At 48.4% G+C, this 26,782-nt stretch overlaps 1 protein-coding gene across 4 annotated transcripts in view; it reads right to left on the bottom strand.

The window, feature by feature from the left end:
* The window catches only part of GRB10 (growth factor receptor bound protein 10), a 169,070-nt gene that overhangs the window by 76,052 nt on the left and 66,236 nt on the right, over positions 1–26,782 (bottom strand). For 3 of the 4 annotated variants that reach the window (XM_039235703.1, XM_039235704.1, XM_039235706.1), the window contains exon 3: positions 18,281–18,386. The exons of the other annotated variant lie outside the window; for it this stretch is intronic. In XM_039235703.1, coding sequence (XP_039091634.1) covers positions 18,281–18,386 — 106 coding nt within the window. The remainder of the gene's footprint in view (positions 1–18,280; positions 18,387–26,782) is intronic. 4 annotated transcript variants of the gene reach the window in all.

Below are 26,782 nucleotides of genomic sequence, written 5' to 3'. Positions count from 1 at the left end.
TGGTCTTTTTTTGTTGTTACTGCTCCTCAGAGAGAGCTAGGGCTTTCATGAAGGTGAGAGGGTCATCTTTTGTTATAAAACATCACCTTTTGTTACTCGTTACGCGGCCCTTTCCACCACACCTGAGTTCAGGTTGCTGGGGTGCTTTTTGGAAAGCCAGGAGGTAATCACGGGCTGGGGGCTGGCCGCCAAGGAGTGGACCATGGACGGGCCCAGTCCTGCTCCCTGACCTTGAGTGGGAGCTGGACACTGGGCTCATCACCAGCGGCCAATGATGTAATCAGTCATGCCTACGCAGTGAAGCGCCAATATCAAAATACCTAACCCCATAGGTCCTGGAGAGCTCCCAGGCTGGTACACACAGGGAGGAGCCTGGGCGGTAGTGTGCCCAGCATGGGATCCTCGAACCCCTTCCCCCCCATACCTTGCTCTGAGCCTCTCCTCCCTGACTGTTCCTGAGCTATATCCTTTACAATAACTAGTAACCTGATTAGTAAACCATGTGCCTGAGTTCCAAGAATGCTCTAGTAAATGGCTGAACCCAGTAAGGACACACCCAGCTAGTGTCAGAGAATTGTTTGGTGTGGGAGGGGGAAACCCATATATCTGAAAGTGCTGGGTCAGAGCAGAGAGATAAGGGGAAGCTTTCTTCACAGTGCTGGGCGGAAAAGTCCCGACCACATGTGTAAAGGCCAAAGTCCTTACACACTTCCATCTGGATGGGAAGTAAAGTTCCAGCCTGTGAAGGCATTTTAAACCTGAGCCATGTTCACTGGGCAAGCTGTTTTTGCTGACCTCTGAGCAGCTAAAACCTGGTGCAGTTTTAAGTCAACATTCTGCTGAAATACCTTGGGCACACCAATTAATCTCTAGTCTCACAGATGCCACTTGCAAGTATTTAATTTTTTTGAAATGTTTATTTATTTTGAGAGAAAGAGTGTGAGTGAGGGAGGGGCAGAGAGAGGGAGAAAGAGAATCCCAAGCAGGCTCTGCACTGTCAGTGCAGAGCTGGATGCAGGGTTTGACCCCACAAACCATGAGATCATGACCTGAGTCGAGATCAAGAGTCTGATGCTTATCCATCTGAGCCGCCCAGGTACCCCACAAGTACTTAATTATTAACAGGTACAGTTGAACATAAGTAAGCAGAATAAGAAAATCAGGTATTACGCTGTTAGAGTTTACCTCTATTCACATTCCTGATAAAGATATTCAGAAAACCTAAAAGCCGATCACCTAACCATATCTCCAAATACAAATATAAATGCCATTTCTCAATCGTGTCATTTAAAAAAAATTCAGTCAATCCTTCATTTCAGTGATTACTATTGGCAGGTGGGATTCGAAGTAGGAAATTAAAACCCTAGAATAATGTCCAACATATACACAGAAATACATATATAGCTTCAGCCACACATGCAACATCTCCTGACCTTTCAGCATTTACAAGAGAAACTTCGTTTTCCAACCTTTGTGGGAAATGGTACTCTCCTCTCCACCCACCTCCCATAGACAACAATTGCCATTGTCAGTGCCAATAAATCGAGAAAATACACTATCAACAAGCTGATTAATTCACCAGGAGGAAAATTGTGTGTGTGTGTGTGTGTGTGTCTGTGTGTGTTTCATTTCAACCATATATGTACACCTGAAAAAAAGAGCCCTTCCTACACTTTCTGCTGCTGGGCTCTGGGCAGCACTTAGCTGATATATGTGGCCTTCCAAGCCCAGATGCCCGCTTCCTACGTGTCCCCAGAGTGGCCAGTGGCCAGGCCTACAAGTGGCCCACAGTGTTGCCAGCAGTGACTTTCAGGGACCTCCTTCCTTTTTTTTTTTTTTTTTTTAAAGTTTATTTATTTAGAGAAAAAGACAAACACACAAGCAGGGGAGAGGCAGAGGGAGCAGAGAGAGAGAATCCCAAGCAGGCTCCGCACTGACAGCACAGAGCCTGATGCGGGACTCGAACCCATGAACTGTGAGATCATGACCTGAACCAAGATCAAAAGTGGGACGCTTAACTGACTGTGCCACCCAGGCGCCCCAACAAATTCTTCCTTCTCCCCGCGGAGACCATATGACAACCCGGCGCATTGCAATACTCAGAGGGAAGGGTATGTCACAAAGTCCAGGGCCGATCTCAGAATGAAATGTAGATAGCCCGGTGGCCAGATGGCACTACCACTACGACCAAAGCAAACAAGCAAAAAAAAAAAAAAAAAAAAATTAAAAAGTTAAGATAATGATTAATCACAATCACTGGACTTTGATTCTCGAGAGATTTGTTTGTTTAATCTATGTTTTTTTTTTGTTTTTTTTTTTTTTTAGAGAACTGTCAAATAATTCTCTCTCCCTGCCTCGCCTGCCCAATAAAGGAGCGTACCTCATTTCCCTGAGGGAATCCGCTCATCGAAATCCAAGAACTGGAATCTGATGTTGGGTGAACGCCACCTAGCGAGAGTGTATGCTATCCTTTCTTGGACTGTGTCCTGCAGAGTTGTTGCAAGGAAGCATCTAGATGGCACCTAAGTCTCTCTCAGGTCTGCGAAGACGGCTGTGTTCAGCTCGGTGAAGCATATACAACACGGGAAAAGGATTTTCCTCTCTGGAGAAGTGACAGCCTGCCCCACAAGGGCTAAGGACCTGAGCCACACATTAGAGAAAAAAAGTACAGACTCGGGGGGGGGACAATCTCTATCTGTGCTATTAGAAGACAACTGGGGAAAGAAGAGCAGAAACATACCCACAAAACATCAGTCAACAAAAAAAGCAAAAATTAACTGCATCTTTCTCCTTGGCGATTTGCCATGTTTCTTCTCCAGGTTCCTGGTATGGACCCCTAATTCTTCCATGGAACATCATGGAAGCCGAGCCCCAGACACTATGCAAACAGTTGGCCATTCTAGAAGGTTCTCACTGCCTGTCAATCCTAAAAACACGAGTCCAAGCACAGTGGAGCTGAAGAGGGAGAATCCAGGTCACAGGCCAAAAGTCCATCACCCATGAACACTGTGCTCTCCAAAAGGCAAACTGTTAAAGGTAAATTAGACACCGGGGAGTCATTAGTATCCCATTCACCATTAACGCTCTGTTTCCATAAACGTAAAATCCATTTGTGTGGCTGATAACTTCCTTCCTTGGTCAAGTACTGACTAGAACACCTAAACCCACACCTGACATCATTCCGGGTCCTGGGATACAGATGTTAGCGAAACAGACAAGAGTCCCTTCCACCAGCTTTGGTGAAGGGTTACCGCGCGAACCCTTAAGGAGCAAGGACGGAGATGAAACTTTTTACTGCCTCTGGGCAAAGAATTCCCTCCACAGAGACGCTAAATGGGCTCCAAGGCCGAGACATCGTGAAAAAGCGAGCACGAGCTCCTTGGCGGAAAGGGGGTCCCATCAACCGAGAGAGAGGAAGGAACCCCACTTGAGATTCAGCGTCTTGCAAGGGAGGGTGAGGGCAGGCGGGAGCAACAGTGGTACAAGGTGACATGTGTGTCCCCAGACACAGAGGACCGGGCCCCAGCGGCCAAGCTGGGAGAGCGTCCCAGAGGCCGGACACCCTCCTACGCCGGGTATGGCCACTTTTGGCAGAAGAGGACTTTAAAACCAGATCCCTGTGTACAGGCAAGGCAGTCAACTAGAGGGCATTCAGCTCTAAGAGCCCGATTTCCAAGGCACCAGGATGGGGAAAGGCATTCCAGGAGCAAGTACCCAGGCGCTTCCCAGAAATGGCACGTCTCCCAGAAGTGAAATGCCCTGGAGAGAGAGGAGCTGGCTTTCCAGCATGTGGGTGGAAACAGCGTTTAACCAGAAAGACGGGCCGTTCCAGATGGGGCAGGCAGGGTCTGACTATCTAGAAGTGTCCCTCATGCACCTCGAGCGGGAAGCACCCAGGTGGCTTCCGTTGGCGCTACCAGCTCTCTGGAACCCACCTGGACTCATTCTGAATCCAATCCTATGGAATGAATGGAGGTCCTGAGGACTTATTATTCTTACGACAATGACTTCTCAATTAAGAGAAATGAAGTGGTACCTTCTGATGAATGCCCCAGGAGAAGGATGCTCCCAGGACAGGATCCCTGTGAACCCAGGTTTCAGGGACAGAAGGAGACTTGCAGGCTTGGCACAAGGGAGAGCAGCGGCTGTGGGCTTGACTTTTACTCTCTCTCTCCATGTATACTGCTTCATCATCTAACTTCTTACCTGGCACGCAGTAGGTGCTCAGTAAATTTTAGTTGACTACCTAAAACACTGGAGTCCTCAGCCTCCAATGAATCAAGCTGTAGAATTTTCTAGAAAGTCAGCCGGGCAGAGTTCCCAAACTCCCTGGTGGCTACTGAGCCTCCAATCCTTCCCTCCCTTGGAAAAAGGCCCACTGGGCAGGTTACACACAGGCCGCCAGGTGGATAAAGGCCAGACTAATTCCAACAGGGCCGACGCGAGTCCCAGAAGGGGCTCCGAGGGAAGCTTGCCCAGCAGGCCGGACCCAGGCCCGTGTGGGCCTCCCTGACCGCGTCGGGCCTAAAGGGTCATCCCTGAGATCACAGGAAGGATAGAAGGATGCAATTCTGTCCCCATCCAGGAAGTGCGTGGGCATCCCCGCTCTGCGAAATCTCTCTCCCTCTGAAGGCAGACTCTTCCTCTACCCCAGAGCCTCAGGCTTCCCCGCTCAACTGTGGGTGCAGCTGAACCTCTCAGGGGAAGACGCTGCTTCAGACACCCCACCCCCACCCCCACGGTGTGGCCCACGGAGACACTGGAACACGAGGAGCGAGGCTTGGTGGGAAGTGGGCTCTGCACTGGGAAGGGCTCCATTTCCAGAAGAGTACATTTCTCAAGTCATGGGCTCCCTGCTCACATCTCCAGGGAGCAGGTACTAAGCCCTCGACAGGGTGGGATGCAGTATTCCCTTGAACAAACATTCCTTGTCTGCTGTGTCCAATGCCCTGTGTGCTGGTCACAGAGTAATTGAGAGACAGAGAGAGAGAGAGAGACAGAGACAGAGACAGAGAGAGAGCGCGTGCAAGGGGTGGGGGCCAGAACTCGAACATTCACTGGAACTACTCCTAAACCCTGCACCACACCCACAAGCTGCAGACTATCAAGCCCATTTCACAGATGAGAAAACCAAGGCTCAGACAGGTTACAATACCCAGCCCGAAGTCACACAGTTATTAGCGGAACCTTAGTTCCTACCCTGGTGAGGCTAAAAAATCCAGCGTCCTCTTCGTTCTTTCCCCCCCAAAATTAAAAACAAATACATGATGCCTAGTCTCAAGGAGCCTAGAAATAAATTGGAAAAACAGACACGTACTTGACCAGCTATGAAACAAAACCAAGTAAGATCAGTTTTCAGGAGGAAAACATGCACAGGAGAAGATCCAAGGGGAACGACATATTTAATTGCCAGTAGCAACCAGAAGACCCAAGTGTCCAAGAAACAGAATGGCCTTCCCAGACTATCTTAAGATAAAAACAAAAACAAAAACAAACAAAAAAACCCACAGAGAACAAAACAAAATGAAACACCCAAAATGCAAAACCAAACCAAAGCAAAAAAAAAAAAAAGCCACTGCACCCACACACAGAACGGGCAGCAGGCAAAATCGTGGTGCAAATAAGGGAGGCAGTGTCAGGGCGGGTTCCCCATGTGCTCCGAGGTGGGTATAAACCATTTTGCCCCATGCAGACTCTGGCTGGTTGGGGGTCTGCAGGTGGGGATCGCGACGCAGAGCCCTACGTGGGAAGCATTCACCATGCGAAGGTGCCTTGAGGCATTTGACACCCAAGGAAGCCACAAGCTCCCAGGGATTGTTCCTTCATACATTGAAAATACACCCCCAGGAGGAAAGGACCAATGACCTGTGACTCCATCTCCTCTGGTCCCTACCCCCACCCCAGGAAAGGTCAAGACTATTATTAAAGTCGCTCTTGGTCAGAATGAAATGCAGGCTTGGCGAGTGTCGGTTAGCACTCCCTGGCACGTTCTGCGGGGGCCGCTGAGCAGGCTCCAAGCTGCACCGCCGGTACCCAACTATTGAACCCACTCAGGCTTTGTCGGCTCATGGCAGGATCCGAGGATTAGCCAGACATGTGTGGACAGTGCCCTCCCGCAGGGAAGAACGAGGAGTCTTGGAGAACTGACCCAGAGACGGGAGCACACAGCAGTGGGGCATATAATATTAGCCGTGTCGACGAAAGTGAAACCGGCCACCTAGTTCAATGGCTTCTGAAGGAAGCAGGACATTCTGTCCTGAGGGACAGGTTGGGCTCACTTTTCCTCGCTCTCAATCTCCAGCCTGAGACCTTCCTTTGAGGATCGCGTTTAAAATTATATAAATAATAATAACTCATTCCAAAAAATGTTCACTTGGCAAAGCTGGTTAACTGAGGTTTAAAAAAATAATAAGTTAATTTAGGAGCACCTGGGTGGCTCAGTCAAAGTGTGTGACTCTTGATTTCGGCTCAGGTCGTGATCCCAGGGTCGTGGGATCGAGCCCTACCTCGGACTCCTTGCTGAGAGTGGAGCCAGCTTGGAATTCTTTCTCTTCCCCAGAGGCACCTGGGTGGCTCAGTCGGTTAAGCTTCTGATTTCGGCTCAGGACACGATCTCATGGTTTGTGAGTCAGAGCCCCACGTCGGGCTCTGTGCTGACAGCTCGGAGCCTGGAACCTGCTTCGGATTCTTTGTCTCCCTCTTCCTCTGCCCTTCCCTGCTCACGCTCTGTTTCTCTCTCTCAAAAACAAACATTAAAATTTTTTAAAAAACATTAAAAATAAATGCTCTCCGCCTCTCCCACTACCTTTCTCCCTGACTCACACTCTCTCTAAAGTTAAAAAAGTGTTTTAAAAAATAAGTTAATTTAAGTAAAGCATAATATAGTAGAAAAAGAGAGCGTATTCTGGTTCTCTTCCTAAGGGAGATCTAAAGATCCTTGAATTGTATCTAAGTTGTACCCACCGCTTCCAAAAATGGGATTTATACTTCCTTGGACGAAAAGGTCCGTGTGTTCTCTGACCAATGAATTGAAAACTCACTGCTCACCGCGGCGCAGGTCAGGACAGGCAAAAGATGTTGTTGAATGAACATAAGAGACGGGAAAGGTAAGGAGCTCGAGGAAGAGACGCCCAGGCTGGAAGGACACAGGACTTCAGAAATAAAGCCCGCTCTCGAGCGGCGAGCATCCCGACAGCTAAGGAAACGTGAAACATTAATGGGGTCCGATTACCTGCGGAAAGGGAACCGGCGTGAGTGGCGTGAAGGCTCAGAGCATCAGGGGAGTGAACCGGAACAGCTGAGCCCTGGGAAACCACAAAGGGCAGCCGTGGGTGTTCGGTCCCACGGTCCCACGCAGGAACCGGGAAGGGAGGTCGGGTCTGGGCCTGCCTGCTGCTGGGAAAGGCAGCGCGAGCGGGCGGGCGCCTCAATGCCTCTTTGTTCTGTGCGCCTTGTGAACGCCTGAATTCTTCCAAGTGCAAAGGATGGAGCGAGCACCGGTTCAGGACAGGCCAGGCGGCTGCAGGGGTCCAACCGATCCGGCTGCTTCCGAGACCGGGACATTCGGTCTCTCCCGCTATCATCTCCGTTTGAGCCACTGGAAAATCTGAGGGGCCAGCACGACAGGAAGGCATGAGCGGACCCCGAAGGACGGAGGGCTGTTCCAGCCGCACAGCGGTCCCGGGGCGGGGAGCACCGATGCCGGAGCCCACCTGCCCAGGGCCACGTGGGCTCCGCCGCCCACTGGGGGGCGATCTGGGTGGCTTTTCTGACCTCTGGGCCTCAGTTTCCTCCCTTGTAAATATGGAATAATGACAGTGCCCACTGCATAGCACAGGTCGATTCACTGGCTGACAGGTTAAGGACGTGTTTTTTTTGTTTGTTTGTTTGTTTGTTTATTTATTTCTAGGAGAGAGAGAGAGAGAGCACAAGCATGAGCAGGGGAGGGTCAGAGAGAGAGGGAGTCACAGACTGAAACAGGCTCCAGGCTCTGAGCTGGCAGTCAGCACAGAGCCCGACGCGGGGCTCGAACCCACGAACCGCGAGATCATGACCTAAGCGAAAGTCGGACGCTTAACCCACTAAGCCACCCAGGCGCCCCGAGGACCTGTTTTTATAACAGGAAGGTCCCCTAAACATGTAAGACACAGAGGGCAGAGGCAAGAGAGCATGACCTTTCTGAAAGACCGTAAGTAACACTGTCATTTAAACGGATCCTGCAGAAGCAGCACCAACCCCGTGGCAACGCAATTATTAGACGTGGCCTGAATGCACTTTGTATTCCAAAAGGCCGAGAGAGGTCATTTTGTGGGAGAAGGATTACGGACCATTTTCCTCCTACCCCTTGTGGCATCTCAGCCCTAAGAAAAAGTGAGTCGGCCTGGAGGGAGAGTAAAAGAAATCAAAATTATAAATAACCACCTTTGGCTTCGATATCCAACCAGAGGCCAACATTCATTACTGTTCAGGAACAGTAACGGGAGAAAGAGACCTTTATCTTTAGGGGACGGCACCGTTTTTCTGTAAGGAAATGAGACTAAGGAAAGTTACTTTTACGTGCACGCGCCCGCGTGCGCACATGTGTGTGACAACGGAAAGAATGTCAATAATATTCTCATGGATATCGAGCTTGGTCCAAAAGCTCCCATCACAGAAGGCACGGTCTTCTCAGCTGACTTTCTGGTTTTGTCCCGTGTCATCCAAGCCCAAACCCTCCTGTTACCTCTGAAACGGCACCACAGGAAGGGAAGGTCTTCGTCTTTGGTTGCCTGCAATTACCAGGACCTCCCACGTGGAGGGTTGGGGTACGAACTCAGGACCCTTCTGGAAGCCACACAATGGCACGGAAGTTCAGGAACTCCTTAACTATTATTAGATACAAGGCACTACCGCAGAACCTTCGGGATCAGGAAGACGTGGTTCTTACGTCAAGAAACGCACAATCTCAGGAGAAAGGGGTAAATACGGTACATAAAGTAACACTTACTGGACAGCTTATACAAACAGGCACATGCTAGATGTTTCCCCTAAATCACCTCCGGGGGTAAAGCTGCACAGACTTGGCTTGGATTCCAATTTTACCACTGCGTGACCTCTGTCACTTCTGGGCAAGTTACCAAACATCTCTCGGGCTCAGGTTCCCTATATGAGGCTCCGATGACTCAGTGAAAACTCAGAAGACACACGGGGACAAGCGTAAGACTCCAATACATCACTATCCTCACCATCAACATATTTCACAGTAATTACGTGAGATGGGTATTTGCCATTGAAGAATCTCAACCACAAAGTGGTTATTCACTGGCCCACAGTCACAGGGCCCCTCCCCCCCAGAAGAAACCAGATACAGGGAATAGCTGGCCCAAAGCTTGGCCTCCCCCAAGCTCTGTGACATTTGTCATGGCTCCCTGCAGGGGAGGAAACAAAATACAACAACCTTTCTCGACCTACTTCACCTTCTCTACTGACAATCTTTTCTAATTCTAGTCTCTTCCACTTGGCAAACTGATTATCCAATGAGATATGGGAGATTCTGAGATAGGCCCACTACACATCTGCTCTCCATACATGCACAGTTAATGGAAGGGAAGCCAGGCTGCCCCACGTAGTTCTGTGCATTGAAACTGTGGGCCCACAACCATCCTTCTGGCTTACGGAAAGCCAAGAGAAGAAGCTACAGCCAGGAAAAAGCCGTGACAGGTTGGATAGGAGAGTGAAAGGCCAGAACAGAGAGGCACCGCTCCATTTCAGGAGCCAAGTGCTGGGGTCTGGGGTCTCCATGGGAGCCACTGGGTCCCTTGATGTAGGACTCCGGGGACCGTGGGCAGTGTTTTAAATCCATCTTTGGAGGCTTCGCTGTGAGGCTCACACATCCCCGTCTTCAAATGGACCGCGGTCCAGAAGCGAACACGCAAGCGACTGTAGTGCCCTTCACACGCGGACCAGAAACATCTCCCAGCTCCTCGGGGCACCTTTGCTCAGCTGTGCTCTGGTGGGAGTGGTCGCTCAGTTCAGCGTCTGCAGTGAGTGGCAACAGCCATCAGAAACAACTTGTTTAAAAAGGGGAAAAGCCGGGGTGCCTGGGTGGCTTGGTCGCTTAAGCATCCAACTTCGGCTCAGGTCATAATCTCACGGTTTGTGAGTTCGAGCCCCATGTTGGCCTTGGTGCTGACAGCTCAGAGCCCGGGGCCTGCTTCAGATTCTGTGTCTCCCTCTCTCTCTGCCCCTCCCCTACTGGCACTCTATTTCTCTCACTCCCAAATATAAAAAAAAAATTTTTTTTTAATTAAAAATAGGGACGCCTGGGTGTCTCAGTCGGTTAAGCGTCCAACTTCGGCTCAGGTCATAATCTCACAGTTCGTGGGTTCGAGCCCCACGTCGGGCTCTGTGCTGACAGCCCAGAGCCTGGAGCCTGTTTCAGATTCTGTATCTCCCTCTCTCTCTGACCCTCCTCTGCTCAAACGGTCTCTCTCTCTCTCAGAAATAAATAAAAGACTAAAGAAAGTTTTAAAAAATTAAAATTAAATGAGAAAAAGCCAAACTTTTAAGAACCACAATCCTCTGAAACCCGTTATCAAAAATACTGTCAAGAAAAAGTTTGGCCAGGGCTCCCTGGGTGGCTTAGTTGGTTAAGTGTCTGACTCTTCACCTTGGCTCAGCTCATTATCTCACTGTCCATGGGATCAAGCCCCACATCGGGCTCTGTGCTGACAGTACAGAGCCTGCTTGCGATTCTCTCTCTCTCTCTCTCTCTCTCTCTCTCTCTCTCTCTCTCCCCCCTCCCTCGCTTGCACTATCTCAGTCTCTCTCAAAATAAATAAACTTAAAGAAAAAATAAAGAAAAGTCTTGACCGCATTATTAACTCCACCGAAAGGAGTGGAGAGCAAGACCCCACAGGTATTATTTGCAGCCGCTGCAGGCGGACGTAACCCAGTGCACGCTCACGGCTGGGCCAACCGCACGTAGCATATGCTCCATGGAACAGCATTCAGCCATAAAAGGAATGAAACTGGGACGCGCCAGGATGAACCCCGAAGACGCCGTGCTACGTGAAATAAGCCAGGCACAAAGACGACATCGTCTGTGATTCCACTTACGTGATGTAACTAAAAACCATAGACACACAGAGCGGAACGGAGGTTACCAAGAGCTGGGACGGGGGTGGGGGGGGCGAGGGGTGGGGGGGTGGGGATTACTACTTTGAGGCGTGCAGTTTCTGCATGGGGTGATAACGTTTTTGAAATAAATGCTAATAATGCCACGACGCTGTGAAAATAACGAATGCCACAGACTTGTGCACTTAAAACAGTTAAAAGGATAAACCTTCCATCCTATGTATTTTACTGCCATAAAAACATATCTTTAAAAACCTGTCGTGCGCAATTCTAACTACTGCAAAACCACCAACTTGTAAAGGAAAATGCATCCCTTCCTGGAGTGTGAGGCGTCTGTACTAACTGTCACACGGACTAAGCTGCTTACATTAGGAGTGAGCTAATAAAAACAAGAGCATTAAGTCCTCTCTGCCGGAGAGAGAGAACAGGTCAAGGAAGGTCACAGAGAATCTTTTGTTTGACACAGCAGGTCCCTTGTGAAGAACCAGGCGAGTCTATGTCAGACACATCGTGCAAACGCAGGGTCCACAATCAGGGCGTCCGAGGGTCCCTTGCCCATTAAGGAAGCCGGAGAGAACAGGCCTGGGTCACTGTCACACTCCGTCACGTGGTCCCAGGGCATCCTGTTAAGAGGAACCCGAGTGCCGAACCTGATGTCAGCCGCAGAGAGGGGCTAGGGAGGTTCGGAGGGGGCCCACAGGGTCAGTGCCAGGTCCCCATAGGCTTGCGTCTTGTGACCCCAGGCCCCCTCTCTACGGATGGTGCCGGAGCCCGGCTACAGGAAAAGCCAAGCAGGTGCACGGTGACACACGGGAACGAGTAATGTTCTGTCCCCATCGCAGACCTTGAGCCTCGGCCACCTCTGTCGCTGCCGTGCTCCATGTGACATGAGTGTCAGGAGCCACAGACACAGCACGCTTTTCTGTGTACGCTCTCCGGCCAGTTTTCCTGTTTGACTGCTTCTCATATGTATAGGGCTTTCCCGGCAAACCGAGATGCTAATACTCCGCATGTTAAGTGCACCACAGTTATTTTTCTCCCCCAGGCTGATGTGTGTGCCAGTGAGTGCTTTAAATGCCTCTATGTCCCGACACAGATGAGTATTTGTAATGTCCTCAGACGTCACTGTTCCTTTACGGTTGCACTAAGTTTCACTCGGGAAATTCTTTCTCAGCATGAGGGCATAAAGATTCCCACTACTCTTAAGTTTTTTAAAAATGCTGTTTTCTACCTTCAGTGATTTAACTGACCTGAAATTGATGATTGAGGATAGTATGGGGGTAGGGATCCTCTGGTCATCCCCACCCAGCCCCATGGGTCCTCGGTGATTGCTGTGACTTCTCTGTGCTGCACTGAAGGTCTCTCTTTATGAGACGTCTGTTCCGGCCCTTAGGTCTATATGTCCACGAATCATTAACACACTTTCCCACTTTAATCACAGCGAAGCCTTGTTACCACCCGCCCACATTAAAGTTAGAAGCCCTCTGGGGCAGCTGATGGTTCCATCGGTGGAGAGTGTGACACGTAATCTCAGGGTCATAGATTCAAGCCCCAGGTTGGGCACAGAGATCACTTAAAAATAAATGAAATCTGGGGCGCCTGGGTGGCTTAGTCGGTTAAGCGTCCGACTTTCGCTTAGGTCATGATCTTGCGGTTTGTGGGTTCGAGCCCCGCGTCGGGCTCTGTGCTGACTGCCAGCTTGGAGCCTGGAGCCTATTTCGGAGTCTGTGTCTCCCTCTCTCTCTGACCCTCCCCTGCTCACGCTGTCTCTCTCTCTCTCCTAGAAATAAATAAAAATTAAAAAAAAAAATAAAATAAAATAAATGAATGAAATCTTAAAAACATAGAGCACCTGGGAGGCTCAGTCGGTTAAGCATCCGACTCCGGCTCAAGTCATGATCTCCCGGCTTGTGGGTTCAAGCCCCACATCAGGCTCTGTGCTGACAGCTCAGAGCCTGGAGCCTGCTTTGGATTCTGTCCCCCTCTCTCTCTGACCCTCCCCGGCTCACGCTGTCTCTCTCTCTCTCAACAATAAATTTTTTTAAAAAAATTAATTTTTTAAATAAATAAAAAAAAGAAAAGGAAAAAGAAAAAGAAACTCAGAAGCCACCTGTCGAGTCCTACCAAAACTCTGCAAAACTTAGTCACATCTGCATTAAATTTAAAGATAAATTTTATAACGTGATACCTTTGCAAGTTAAGTCCTCTGATTTGTGATCGTAGGATAGGGCTCCAATTATTGGCGTCTTTTTTTTATGTCCTTCAGCATCATCTTATAATGACAAGTAACCTAATTTAACTTATTCCTAGATACCTTCTCATTTCTACTATTGCTGTCAGTGGGATTTCTTTTTATATTACACCTCCTGATTGATTTTTATAGTTGCACAAGATACTATGACATTTTAACTGTTGACCTCATTGTATCTCACAGCTTGAAAAACTCAATTTATATTTTTTAATTTTTTAATGTTTATTTATTTTTGAGAGAGACAGACAGAGCATGAGCAGGGGAAGGACGGAGAGAGAGACACACACACAGAATCAGAAGCAGGCTCCAGGCTCTGAGCTGTCATCACAGAACCCAGTGTGGGGCTTAAACTCACGAACCATGAGATCATGACCTGAGCTGAAGTCGACACTTAACCGACTGAGCCACCCAGGTGCCCCAGAACTCATTCATTTTAAAAGATTGTAAGTCTGCGCGGATTCTCTGTTTGGGTAATTTGCATACAGGCATGGATTTCGGTGCTCTGTTTCAGCGTCTGCATTTCTGCTTCTTAGCTTACTGTTCTGTTGCCCTGGCTAAGATCCCACAGCAACAGGCACTCGGGTGTGATTCTGAGTTTTCATGGACACGACTCTATTATTCCTACATGTATGACGGATGCTATATGTTTCTGATAAATACATTACAAACTGGTCACGGAGGTTTCTGACAGTACTGGTTCAGTAAGAGTTTTGTTGTTTTATCATTTCTTTTGCATCATACAAGTAGAAAACTGTATATATTCTTGCGGTCACTGGTGAGATGCCCATCTTTTCTCCTTAAATCTCTAAATGTGTTAAAAACGCTTTATCATGTAACGATGGTAATGCGTCCTTGCACAATCATAGTAAACCCAACTTGGTAATAATGTTTGTTTGTTCCATGTTTACGACAAACGGCTAAATTTGACTACTGTTTTACATGGACTGCGTGGTTGTAGGATAAGGTGACATATGCCTACATCTGGATTTCTTGGGCCGTCTCCCGAAAAGCTATGATACCCTGTAAGATGAGTGGGAGAGCTCTGGGAGCCACCTCTCCAACCGTTCATACAGAGAGAGCAATTATTTGCTCTTCGAAGGTTTTGTGACACTCATCTGCAAATCCCCTGAGCCTTTTCGAAGGGGCGGTATTGATTACTGACTCCATTCTTCCTGAGTTATTTCTTTATTAAGATTCTGTGTTTTGCCAAGAGTTGAATTTTGTTTCATTTTGTTTTCCTCTTTCAACTATTTCTTCAGATTTCTCTACCTAAAACTTTTGGGTGCTGTCTACACTTCGCACAGAGCTGTACATTCGGTCAAGTTACAGAACATTCCTCAATTTTCTTAGGTAATCTCGAGGTTCGTTTTTCTTTCTGATGGTGTCAGTTTGGCTTATTTTTCTTAAAGACTATATTTCTTTAGAGCACTTTTAGGTTTACAACAAAATTCAGAGGAGGGTATAGAGTTTTCTCATAAACCCACTGCCGCTTACATGCATAGCCTCCCCTATGATCAATATCACTCACTGGCATGGTCCATTTTTTTACCACAGATAAACCTATGCTGATGCACCATAACTACCCAAAGTCCATCGCTGACTTAGAGTTTACTCCTGGTATTGTGAGATCCATGGCTTGGATACCTATATCCATCCTTACAACATCATATGTCTTTATGATGTCAGTATTGCCACTGCCCTAAATCTCTGCTCCACCCACTCATCATTTTCCATCACCAACCCTGGCAACCATTGGTCTTTCTACTGCCTCCAGAACATCGCAGAATTGGAATCCTACAGCACGTCACCCTTTCAGACTGGCTCCTTTCATGCAGTACCATGCAGGCCAGCTTCCTGTCCTTCTGTGGCTTGACAATTCACCTCTCCCTAGTGCTGAGGAATAGTCCATAGTCTAGACACACCAGTCTATTTATCCATTCATCAAACAAAGGACATCATGGTTGCTTCCGGGCTTTGGCAATTAGTTATAAGGCAACTATACACATTCCCGGGTCGGCTTCTGTGTGGACATAAGTCTTCAGCTCTTCTGGGTAAACACCAAGGTCCACAACTGCTGGGTCGTACAGCGGGAGTAAGCTGAGTTTTGTAAGAAACTGACCGACTGCCCTCCAAAGCGTCTGAGCCTTGCATCCCCACCACAAATGAGTGAGCGTTCCTGCTGCCCCACATCCGTGACAGCACTGGGTGTCGTAATTTTTCTTTGTTTTGGTGAACCTTTATCCATTTCCCTCTTTTCACATTTATAGGCATGAATCTTTTCACGGTTTTCTCGTTTGAACTCTCTGACGTGCTCTCTTCATGTGGTCTTCCTGGGTGCCACCTTCCTCCCGAGCATCTCTGCTAGAGATTTGGTTTCGCCTGACTTTGCAAAAGACGGCATTTCGTTTTGTTCCTACCTGTTGATACTTTCTTCACCATTCTCGTAATTTCTGATTTAATTTTTGTAACTACTCCTTCTACATTCGTTAGCATTATCCATCTTTCATGGTCCTAATTTCCGTTTCGCTTCCAAGGTTAGAAATGGAGTCTTGAATACAATTTTAGCAACAACGTACAACTTCCTACTTGCGCTACACTCATTTTACATTCAATTCTAAATGGCTAACTCGTATTTTCATTGTGAAAATTTTCCTCCGTAATCCAGGAGTGGAGTAACCGTGTATTTTAAAGTTTCCACCCATATACTTACATGTTTTTGTTTGTGACTTTTTCTGTTGACTTCTGATTTAATCACACTGGGTCAAAGAACCTGGCCTGCGTGAAATAGATCGCTTAAAATTTATTGCAGGTTTTAGGCACGCCTAAAAGCATCTGACTTCGGCTCAGGTCATAATCCTGCAGTTTGTGAGATCGAGCCCCGCGCTGGCCTCTGGGCTGACGGCACAGAGCCTGCTTGGGATTCTCTCTCTCTCGGCCCCTCCCTCTGCGCAGTTGTGCACTCTCTCTCAAAATAAATAAATAAACTTTAAAAATAAATAAGATCTTTCAGTGTAATTTTTTCCTATCTTTTTGACTAAAGCATTGACATAGATTTATAGATTAACAGTAATACCAAAACTCAGATTATTTCACCATAAATGAGGCCACTGGTAACCAGTGAAATGCAATAAATCAAAATTTTTCTACATTTCAAAGCCAACATTAACAATACTGCTCTTTCTCGTTGCAAGTTTTCTTTTTTTTTTTTTTTTTTAAATTTTTTTTTTAAGGTTTTTTTATTTATTTCTAGGAGAGAGAGAGAGAGACAGCGTGAGCAGGGGAGGGTCAGAGAGAGAGGGAGTCACAGACTGAAACAGGCTCCAGGCTCTGAGCTGGCAGTCAGCACAGAGCCCGACGCGGGGCTCGAACCCACGTACCGCGAGATCATGACCTAAGCGAAAGTCGGACGCTTAACCGACTAAGCCACCCAGGCGCCCCACGTTGCAAGTTTTCTAAAAGGCAACCGGAAAATTATGTTTGACACAGAAAATCCTGACTGTTTTATGAATCTTCTAACACTTGAGAAAACGTCTCTTTGACTTCCTATGAAACGCCCAGCGTTTATTTCTGCTACACCGCATCCTCTTTCTGCCTAAGCAATTTTAAAAATCTGATTATTCTAATTCCCCCAGCTCTAAACCCTACAATTTATTATACTTAATCTAGTAATCCAAACCATGAGCTGTGTGCCTTTTTCCTGATCCCTCTCCCAATCAGGCTGGTTCCCTTCTTAAGGGCTGCCCACCCCATATCAAAGCATGCCTCCCTAGACCCAATTTGTTTTTAATCCCTGTCTGTCCTTTCTTTTCCATGACGATCCCATCAGAAATTAACAGACCTAGAAAAGAAGGAATCACAGAAAGGTGGAGAATTACCAAGATCACAGAAACACACACCCAGCAGCCTAAGTGGAAATATAAAAATGCCACCTGGGTGGCTCAGTCAGTTAAGCGTCCAACTTCAGCTCAGGTCATGATCTTGCAGTTCACAGGTTCGAGCTCCACACCGGCTCTGTGCTGACAGCTCGGAGCCTGGAGCCTGCTTCGGTTTCTGTGACTCCCTCTCTCTCTGCCCCTCCCCTAACTGTGCACGCTCTCTTTTGCGTGCTCTCTCAAATAAACATTTTAAAAAATGCCAAAATCAACAAGATTTCACCATGGAGGGGCCCTGATAGGTAACATCTCGTTGCTCTTAAGTTGCATTTGGAGATAAGACACCTGTAGAACTGATTTTGAAGTTTTGCTCCCTGAATGGAAATCCAGGCTTCCCCTGGCTATTCGGAAGTCCAGGGCTCCTACAAAACCCTTCCTAAGCTAAAACAGTGTAAAGCAAAAAAGCACTCACCATTAATTTATACGACAAACTTTGTGAACATTCCAAGGACCAAAAACCACCTCTCCCTGCCTCCTCTCATAGCTTAAGACACATCTTGCTAACGGATGAGTGAAATAGGAGGGAAAACATGGATGCTCACAGCTGAAGGCTCTAATGGCCAGACGCTTTAGTCCTGGGTAAAGCTCAGGGTCAAGGAGCTTGGTGGGGCCACTGTCACGCACAACAATGGCTCCCTGCAAAAGTTAACACCGAATCGTTTTTTGTAAAAATGGAAACCCTCCTCGGATTGCTTTAGGTTACCAAAAACAGGCACAGAGGTAGGACTTTTGCAAAAGCGAACCAACGTAAAACGAACTTTCCAAAAGCAGGGGACACCTGAATGTAAAGAGGTCACGGCCAACCATTTTTTTTTTTTTTCCTGTTTGAGAATTTGTTTTCCTTAACGGGCAGAAGAGCCCAGGTCAGAATCTTCTCAGATGAGTGGCATGAATACTTTCTTGGCATCCAGAGCCCAGCATGGGGCCAAGTCGCAGCTGGAAGTGAGGGCACTGGGGGCATCACGTTTTTGTCATTTCTTACCCTGGTGGGTGGTGAGCCGGTCAGACGGCGCGGGGAAGCCGGGTCCTGCCAGGCTGACAGGGGGTGTCCTGCGTGCGCTGACAGGGGGTGTCTGCTCCACCTGGTCCTGCGGGACACAGGAACACACAGGCTTTGGTCAAAAGAAGTTCACACTTGCCCACATCCACCATCGCCCGCACTGCCTTCATGCTCAATTCCTTCTGTTTCGTTACCTTTCTAGTTTTAAAGGACGGTTGTTTAAAATACACTTGATTGGGGCGCCTGGGGGGCTCAGTCCGTTAAGTGTCTGACTTCGGCTCAAGTCATGGTCTCACGGTTCGTGGGTTTGGGCCCTGCATCGGCTCTGTGCTGACAGATGGGAGCCTGGAGCTTGCTTCCGATGCTGGGTCTCCCTCTCTCTCTGCCCCTCCCCTGTTCGTGCTCTGTCTCTTTCTCTCTCTCAAAAATAAACATTTTAAAATAAAATAAAATAGGGGCGCCTGGGTGGCTTAGTCGGTTAAGCGTCCGACTTTCACTTAGGTCATGATCTCGCGGTTCGTTCGTGGGTTCGAGCCCCGCGTCGGGCTCTGTGCTGACAGCCAGCTCAGAGCCTGGAGCCTGTTTCAGTCTGTGACTCCCTCTCTCTCTGACCCTCCCCGGCTCACGCTGTCTCTCTCTCTCTCCTAGAAATAAATAAAACATTAAAAAAATTTTTTTTAATAAAATACAATAAAATAAAATAAAATAATAAAATAAAAATAAAATAGACTGTAAAAGGGAACTTAATCGTGAGAAGATGCTACCTGCTTAGCAAGAGACTCAGGACAGAAGTCACTCTAAGTTTCTGGCTTCAGTGGCTTTGCCTGAATAGCAACTCAAAAGGAATTACCTTCAACTGCTGGATTTAGGCAATGAATATAAATAATTAGCATTCCACGGAGCACCCGCATTTTCCACCACAATTACTGGAAATCAAGCCTGCGCCGGTCTGTTATCTGGTACGGAGGCATCCAGAGGCTGCCTTATCATTCCCACCCACCCCTACCCCCAACCCCACAAGCAGAAGGGCTCGGTGGCAATCTTTAAGACGTCAGGTTGAGGACAACAATCTTAGGCAAAAGTTACAACAGCAATATTATGACAACTCCACAAGTAATGATGAAGGAAGCATTAAAATGTTGGCAAAGAAAATGAGCCCTTTAAGACTGACACGCTTATAACAAAATACTAGCAGGGGATTAACTTGGGGTGGAAAGAGGTCACATTTCTCTTACAGCTTTACGGAAGTTTGGAATTTTTACAATGCACATGCATTTCCTCTGTAATTAGGTTTTAGAACTCTGCAAAAAACATCTACTGTGATAGCAATGATATAGTGGCAGAAATAACAGCCAATTCAGCAACCTCAACCCCACCTCTGCACAGGAAGGAACCCCTCGGTACCGCAGACTGCTCCGGGTGGAAGGTTCCCCATGTCATGCCCGCACCAGAAACCGTGCACTCAGAGTCTACACTGCCAGCTGGACTTCCACTGTACAGATGAGGACACTCAGCTCAGGAAGGGTATGTCCACCTTGCTACCCCCTGCTGGAAAGGGGCGGTCCGGGGATTAGAACCCAGGTAGCGGAGCTTTCAGACCCCAAGTGCCTTCCCACCAAGGTGTCCAAGAAACTCCAAAAAGCTCATTCATTTTGAATAAGTCACTTTATTACCCGAATGCTCACCAGCAAGTGGCTGTCTGTCCAGAGCCATGGGCTGAAGCACAGAAACAATGGGAGATGCTCTGTGCCCTCTGCCATGTGCACACCAACCCACAAGCATACACGCCTAGGTGTGGTCAATGCAGTGCTGGGGGCTGCTCGCTAGAGCTGGGGACGCAGACTCGGGGGCACTGGGGAGAGAGTCCAGAAGGGTCAGCTCCCTGACATCTACCAGTTAGAAGGAGGCAGCTCACTCCCTGGGAAGGCTCAGCACCGTCACCCCTTCCCCCAGAAAATCTGGGCAAAATGGACCAAAGCCCCAAGGTGCGAGAAGGTATTCTCACTGCTTCTCTTCCTCCAAATCAAACAGCGTTCTTTTTAATCATGGATGTAATACCTGCAAACTATGAAAATCTAGAGGCTAAAGAAAAGCACAAAGAAAAACAACTAAATGAGCCTCTCTGCTTTCAGCCACGGATAGAGCCTACCAGTTTTCGGTGTATTCTTCCAGAGAAAAGACAAAATGCACAAACACGGTATATCTGTCTGCGTGCAACGTCTGAATTGCTTACGGAGAATGTATAGGTGACCTTGGGATCACATGGAGGTTACAAATAACCTCTGAAGTTCCTCACGGCAACAAAGCTACATCACTATCTCCAAGCCCTGGAACATGACTTTAGTCCTTAAAGTGATGTTAATCCATACTGTACTGGTTATCATATGGTTAGTTAAGAATGGAAGTTTCTGGGGCGCCTGGGTGGCTCAGTCAGTTAAAGAGTATGACTTCAGCTCAGGTCAAGATCTTGTAGTTCCTTTGCAAGCCCTGCGGCGGGCTCTGTGCTGACAGCTCAGAGCCTGGAGCCTGTTTCAATTCTGTGTCTCCTTCTCTCTCAAAAAGAAACAAACATTTAAAAAAAAAAAAAAAAAAGAATGGAAGTTTCTGATTAGAAAAGAAGAGAGGAGCTGGGTTTGGAGGACTCAGAGCTGGAGACAAGGAAACTACCAGGGGCCCCGCCGAGGTGCTCAGGACGGAGCTGGGCTGCTGGGGTTAGTGCGCAAAGTGGTATCTCCCACACCCCCAAATGCAGCGAAGCCTCCCCTTCTGGGGCCACCCCCCACCAAGTGCCTGCCATTTCAGCCAATGTTTCTCCATCCAATCAGCTCTTTACCATCGGGATACATATTTTTCCCTTTCTTTCCCAAACTGTAAAACAAGCAGGTAGACTTTGGGGAACCACAGACCAGATGTAAAATACAAATGAGCCTGAATTCCATGACGGCAGGTAGGGTAGTGATAGCTTCCTGTGGACCCTGGACCACTACTGTGCGCAGCCAGACGCTGGAAATCACACAGGATGAACAACCGGTGTTCTTACCATCAACTTCCCTCCCCCCATTAACATTACTAAATGCTATTTCATTTTATTTTTTTAAAAAAATTTTTTAATATTTATTTTTGAGGGAGAGAGAGAGAGAGGCAGTGTGAGCAGAGGAGGGGCAGAGAGAGAGGGAGACACAGAATCTGAAGCAGGCTCCAGGCTCCGAGCTCTCAGCACTGAGCCTGACGTGGGGCTCGAACCTACAACCCAAAATCATGACTGGAGCCAAAGGCAGCCACCCAACCGACCGAGCCCCCCAGGCGCTCATACAAGGTGCTATTTTAAAGCGTCGGTAAATATTGTTTTCAGAATCTAACCTACTGTAGCGAACACTTGCAGTCAGTTGAAAATTTCGGAAACATCCAACAACGATCCCATCTAAGAAGCAGCTCTGCACATACAACTCTATCCACATTTCTGATGATTTGCATCGGATCCTTGGAAATAGAGCCACTGGGCCGAAGGCTTCACGTGTATTTGTTTTTTTTCAGTCTAGATACATATTGTCTAACTCCCGTCTGCCCAGTTTACCCTTCCACCTAAAACACAGAACGGTCTGTTTCATAATAGCTGCGGCACGCTGAGACTGGTGATTTTTCTGGAATTTTTTTCTGGCCAATCCCAGAGGCAAACCGTGGCCTCGGCCTGTGGTTTTCAGCTCAGGTCTTAAATACCGAAGTTGACCATTTTTCATAGCTCATTAGGCCTTCCTCTTTCTTCTTCCGGACTACCCTCTGACAGGTCAGCGAGACTGAGGGCACCAGGGTTTTCCAGTCAAGCCACAGCCTGCCCGCCCATCCCTTGGGAGCTGAGCCCCTTGGGGCCAGTTATTGGGAGTCTGAGTCAAGTGGCTCATCTGTAAAATGGGTTTACTGCCAGAAAGTTTATTTACACCCTGAAGTGCAAAGCCAGGGCCACGGCTGGGCGAGCACCTCACAGGGTGGCCTGTGGATTCCTCGGCCCACTGGAAATTCTGGTTGATTCCTCAAATCCTTCCAGGATGAGCTCTTCATGTGGTAAGAAACACAGCTGGCTCGGATTTGTAGCCAACGCTTTTCCCATCTTGTTTGCCATTTCAGGGATATTTTTGATTCTCAGAAGTTCGATTCAACGTAGGCAAGTGTACTGACCTTTTCTTTTCGGTTCACTGCCGCCAGCTTGGTCACAGCCTTTGCCCTCTCCCGAGGGGCCTGGAGGGCGCCTGTGTATGTTTTATCTTGGTCCCTTTTCTGACGCGACGTATTCTTCCCCGTCCCTGTCTCGGACATTTATTTCGGTGGAGAGGATGCAGTGAGACCATAAACTGGCCCCTGGTTTGCTCTGCCCTTCTGCCTGAGCGGGAAGGTCACCTCCCTCCCACCTTACAATTGCCACATGCACGTGTCTGAGCCTCAGCCACACAGATCTGCCCCGTCACGCTCTCTATATCGCACCTGCCGACACTTTTCCGGGGTCGCATGGTCAAGCTCCTATTTCTTCTACATGAATTCCTTATGTTCTTCTCCAATTGTTTCCAGGTTTGCTTAAATTATTAAAACTTCTCTTATAGGGGTGCCTGGGTGGCTCAGTCGGTTAAGCGGCTGACTTTGGCTTAGGTCACACTCTCACAGAGTGTGAGTTCGAGCCCCACATCGGGCTCTGTGCTGACAGCTTGGAGCCTGGAGCCTGCTTGGGATTCTGTGTCTCCCTCTCTCTCTCTCGGTACCTACCCCTACCTCTGTCTCTCTCTCTCTCTCAAAAATAAATAAATGTTAAAAATTATTTTAATAAGAAATTTATCTTCTGCAGCATTGACTTACACATAAATGAGTAATTACTACCCATTAGGAATACACACGTTGGTGGTGAACCGTCTGGTGGAAATCAGACCACAGGTACTTGGGGAGAGGATAAACCAAGGGTAAGGGGTCAGCCTTCCTACCCCCCCAGGCCCCACCCAGCCCATCCCTCTGGGGCCACAGAAGCCCCCGGGGCACCCCCTGAGCACATTCACACCCTAGACTAACCTGACACCAGTGACATCTTTCTAGAATACAAGTAACTTTGCGGGGCGCCTGGGTGGCTCAGTTGGTTAAGCGTCCGACTTCGGCTCAGGTCATGATCTCACGGTTCGTGGGTTCGAGCCCCACATCAGGCTCTGTGCTGACAGCTCAGAGCCTGGAGCCCGTTTTGGATTCTGTGTCTCCCTCTCTCTGACCCTCCCCTGCTCACACTGTCTCTCTCTCAGAAATAAATTTAAAAAAAAAATTTTTTTAAATCCTAGAACACAAGTAACTTTCAAACCCTGTCACCAGAGTTAGCAAATCACAACACAGAATGCCCAACGAAACCTGAATTGTGGACAGACACCCTAACCATTTTTTGGTGTAAGTATGTTTCAACCATGACATGGGCCTTCTCCTAAAAAGAAAAAAAACAAAAAAAAAAGCTTTTGTAGTTTATCTGAATTTAACCAGGCATCCTATACTCTACCTGGCAACTCTACACCTAAAAAAATGGTCAAAATCTGATGGGTCAGCACAACGAATCGCAGCAGCAAGAACAGAATGTCGACATGTGGCTCATGTGTCCATATAGAAAACTCCCAGGTAGGGGGCATGTGGCTGAGTCTGAGCTCCTCACCCAGGTGATTTGCTGACACGGAATATTCCAGGCGCCGCCTTCCTGGCCCAGCCTCCCCCGAGCTCAAGCGTACAGCTCACAGCAGGTACGCCTCCCCATCCTACTCTGCCCGGGGACACATCACCATCTGGAATGTTCTCCACCTTCTCCACCACATACCCCATCCACTCACCCTCAAGGCCTCGCTAAGAAGCCACTTCCTTCTGGGGCCTCTTGACAGCCCAGATGGAAATGGTCCTGTGCCCCTCGTCACGCTGCACTTAATTCAGAGTGGGAAGGAAGGAGGGCGCGAGAACCAGCACATGCCCCTTGTCCCTGACGACCCCGGATCTCGGGCAGGGGCCTCTGTCCCCCGGGGAGGTGGTGAGGGCGAAGGCCGGGGTGGAAGGAATGCCACGGAGTGCTGTCACCAGGGCACACCCCCATCAGCCTGAGCCTGGCAGGGCACGTGTACGTGAGACGCATCACAGCACGGCCCGGGCACACACAGGGGCTGACCTCACATGCGTCGGCTGGCCCTGGCATCCAGTGACAAGTAGGGCTTCAAATAAATCGGTGTGCACGCTGGCTGCAGAGCAGCACAGATGCCCAGGAGAAACACTGCTCTCGACACAGGGGTGGTTCACTGGGCAGTCTGAGCAGCTCCTTACCTGAATAAAAATACAGGGCCAACACATGCATGCCTCAGAGAGCACGTTGGAGAATTCAATGAGATGGGACTGTAACAGTCAGCGTGGTGGCTGCCAGGTAACAAAAGGGACCCAGACTACAGGGTCAAATCCCAGTTTCCCACCTGCCAGCATGAGCCTTTGTACATCTGTGTGCTTCCTCAGGCAGACTGGAGGCTTCAGACATCGGCTAGGAGGATAAATTAAAGTGATGTAAACCAAGGACTTGTCTAGCAAGGGAAGGTTCTAGGTGTCCATGGACAGCAGGCACCAACACAAATACCAAACAGTGGGGACAAGATGTGGGTAAGAGACATCTCTCCCTAGAGGGCGTCAGGGCCGTGTCCCTGGGCCTGCGCAGCATCCAATCTTTTCAGGGACCTGACTGAAGGCACAGAAAACGCCCTTCATTACTCTGCTAAGAGATCCAAAGATTAACACCACTGAGGATGGAAAGAGGGGATTCAAAATGTCTTTGCCCAGCTAGGGTGCCCCATCAAAACCTATGAGCCGAAATCCTAATGCAGACAGATTTCAAATGCTTCAGGTACACGGGGGGCCTGGGTGGTCCCCAGTCATTATGCGCTCAACTCTTGGTTTGTGAACTCCATCTCACAGTTCATGAGTTCGAGTCCCGGGTCACGCTCTTCACTGACAGCACAGAACCTGCTTGGGATTCTCTCTCTCTCTCTCTTTCTCTCTCTCTCTCTCTCTCTCAAAATAAACAAACTTAAAAAAATAAAAATAAATGCTACAGGTATACCAAACCACCCAAACAAGCAAACAATAAGGCATGAGAACAGTGTGGGCAAGAGGTGGAAGCCATCCAGGGATGCTCGCCTAAGGGTGCCATGAAAACCAAGCCAGAGGGGCTCCCCTGGCCCTCCCACACCCTGCCCTGCTCTACACTGGCAAATGTCCCTGCTGGGGCCTTGTCCCACCAGGCGGCCTCTCCCACCCACCAACGCCCACCACCTGGTGAGATCATGGGCCCCTCTGCTACACAACAAGCCAACGTTTCTGAAGATAGGTATGTGAAACACAATCACCCTGGGTTTTGTCTCTCGATACAACAAAACACAGTTAGAGCTGTAGCGCAAATCAGAATACAATTCTTTTTTTTTTAAGAGAATTTTTTTTTAATTTCTGAGAGAGAGACAGCATGAGCAGGGGAGGACCATAGAGAGAGAGGGAGACACAGAATCAATCTGAAGACAGGCTCCAGGCTCTGAGCTGTCAGCACAGAGCCCAATGGGGGGCTCGAACCCACGACTTGTGAGATCATGACCTGAGCCGAAGTCGGACGCTTAACCAACTGAGCCACCCCAGGGGCCCCAGAATCTAATTCTAAAAGGGAATGCGCTGTCTTACGATCTACCATGAATTCCGTTGTGTCCAATGCTCACGGGGTCAGCTGCACACATCATTCTGCGACTTGTAAGACACACACAGTTAGGGGTGGTCAAGATTTCACACGTAGCCTCCCTCCAGCTACAGGCGATTGCCAATTTTTATCAAAAATTACTAATTTTTCAGTAATTCCTCACCCCGCCAGCCCTCCTATGTAGCAAAAGTAGTGCTTTCTAATCTCTATGGTACTGATTCAAGCTGCTGACTCAAACATAAAACCACCCAGATCTACACTCATCCGGGAAGCAAAAACCTCTTCTCCATAACAGCAGGACACCAAGCTTGGCAGCGACAATGCCACTATTTAGAAAACCGTCAGACAGTGCTCGCTTCGGCAGCACATATACTAAGAAAACCGTCAGACTTCCATGAAAACTTGATTGCGCCCAAGCACCACAGACCTCAACAGAGAGGCTGCCCCATATACACCGTATTCAGACACTTCTTTCTACACAACTGTAACTCTGAGTGCCCTGATCCTGGACATCACAAACCAAAAGCAGTGTATGAGCTACCTTTCTTTTTTTTAACTTTTTAAATGTTTATTTTTCAGAAACAGAGCATGAGCAGGGGAGGGGCGGGGGTGGGGAAAATCTTCCTCCATCACTTCCACCTGCTCTATCTCCAAGACCTCAGTCTTCACCTCCGCCATCACACCCTGGAGCATGAGAACCAAGGGCCACCCGTGCACAGCTGACGGCCCAGCGAACCTGATGCGTGAAAATGATAGATAACGCACGT

The sequence above is a fragment of the Hyaena hyaena genome, unplaced genomic scaffold (genome assembly GCF_003009895.1).
Source record: "Hyaena hyaena isolate Hyena2069 unplaced genomic scaffold, ASM300989v1 scaffold_101, whole genome shotgun sequence".
In the NCBI taxonomy this organism is placed as follows: domain Eukaryota; kingdom Metazoa; phylum Chordata; class Mammalia; order Carnivora; family Hyaenidae; genus Hyaena; species Hyaena hyaena.
Note: the sequence above shows the minus strand (reverse complement) of the source record. Positions and strands in the feature narration are given on the sequence as shown.